Source organism: Cynoglossus semilaevis, chromosome 19, assembly GCF_000523025.1.
Source record: "Cynoglossus semilaevis isolate Cse_v1.0 chromosome 19, Cse_v1.0, whole genome shotgun sequence".
Classification (NCBI taxonomy): domain Eukaryota; kingdom Metazoa; phylum Chordata; class Actinopteri; order Pleuronectiformes; family Cynoglossidae; genus Cynoglossus; species Cynoglossus semilaevis.
In genome coordinates this window covers 16,596,616-16,597,843 of record NC_024325.1, presented here as the reverse complement: position 1 = coordinate 16,597,843, position 1,228 = coordinate 16,596,616, and the positions used below count along the sequence as shown (strand labels likewise).

The 1,228-nt window shown below is 50.9% G+C and overlaps 1 protein-coding gene across 1 annotated transcript in view; it reads left to right on the top strand.

Moving 5' to 3' along the window:
• ap4m1 (adaptor related protein complex 4 subunit mu 1) overlaps positions 1-1,017 on the top strand; it is a 5,526-nt gene extending 4,509 nt beyond the window's left edge. The window contains exons 15-16 of the mRNA XM_008333394.3: positions 473-590; positions 681-1,017. Coding sequence (XP_008331616.1) covers positions 473-590; positions 681-872 — 310 coding nt within the window. The 3' untranslated portion in view covers positions 873-1,017. The remainder of the gene's footprint in view (positions 1-472; positions 591-680) is intronic.
• The last annotated feature ends 211 nt before the right edge of the window (positions 1,018-1,228 follow it).

Below are 1,228 nucleotides of genomic sequence, written 5' to 3'. Positions count from 1 at the left end.
GTGGGGGGGAGGGGCAGTGGGGGGGTAAGAAGTCATGAGTAGAATTATGGAGAGGTCAGAGAACTTCTGGATGATTCCAGTTTCTGTGTGTGACCTTATGGACTGAAGGTCCTGATGATGATGATGATGATGATGATGATGATGATGATGATGATGATGGAGATGGATGATGATGGATGGATGATGGTTGATGATGGATGATGATGGATGATGATGATGGTGTAAGTTCTTCATCTGTCTGATGGAGGTGATGACCTCCTGGTTGTTGACCTGGATGCTGACCTGGTTGCTGTCCTGGTTGCTGACCTGGTTGCTGTCCTGGTTGTTGACCTGGTTGTTGACCTGGATGCTGACCTGGTTGCTGTCCTGGTTGCTGACCTGGTTGCTGTCCTGGTTGTTGACCTGGTTGTTGACCTGGTTGTTGACCTGGTTGCTGACCTGGTTGCTGACCTGACCTGGGTCATGTGGTCAGTCTGTCTCAGGAGCTCAGCAGTCCAGAGCAGAGGTGTGAGCTGAAGCCTCAGAGCAGGAGTTTGGTCTGGACCGTCCCCCGCTGCAGTGGAGGGACTCAGCTGTCAGCAGTGTTCAAGGTGGGGACACACACACACACACACTCACACACACACACACACACTCTGACCCACTTCTGGTCCGTCTTCATGTCTCTGGTCGTCCCTCAGTTGGACGTCCCTGGTCTCAGCTCGGCCTCCATGTTGGAGGTGGGTCCTGTGGGTCTGACCTTTGAGCTGCCAAAGTTGACCTCCACTGGGCTGCAGATCCGCTTCCTGCGTCTGACCCCGGTCCAGCCGGGACCTTCTCAGCGCTGGGTCAGATATGTGACCCACTCGGACTCCTACATCATCAGGGTCTGAAGTTCACGGAACTGGACCAGAACCAGTGTGGACTTCAATTTAGTCCTGGACTTTTTTTACCTAGTCTTCCAGTCGCCCCCTGGTGGCTCATCAAAACAACTGGACTGGTTGTTGTTGAAGTTTGTTTTCATTAAAGTTTCACTTGTAAATAATTGTTTTAAATGTTTAGTCATGGATGAAACTCCCTGTCCACACACTGTCCACACACTGTCCACACACTGTCCACACACTGTCCACACTGGTCCACACTGGTCCTGAACACCACAGTGTAAACAAAGTGTTGATGACGTCATAAAATAAAATATTATGGAGTGTGTGAAGATCTGTCTCCTTGACTCCTCTTCCTCTTCCTCCCT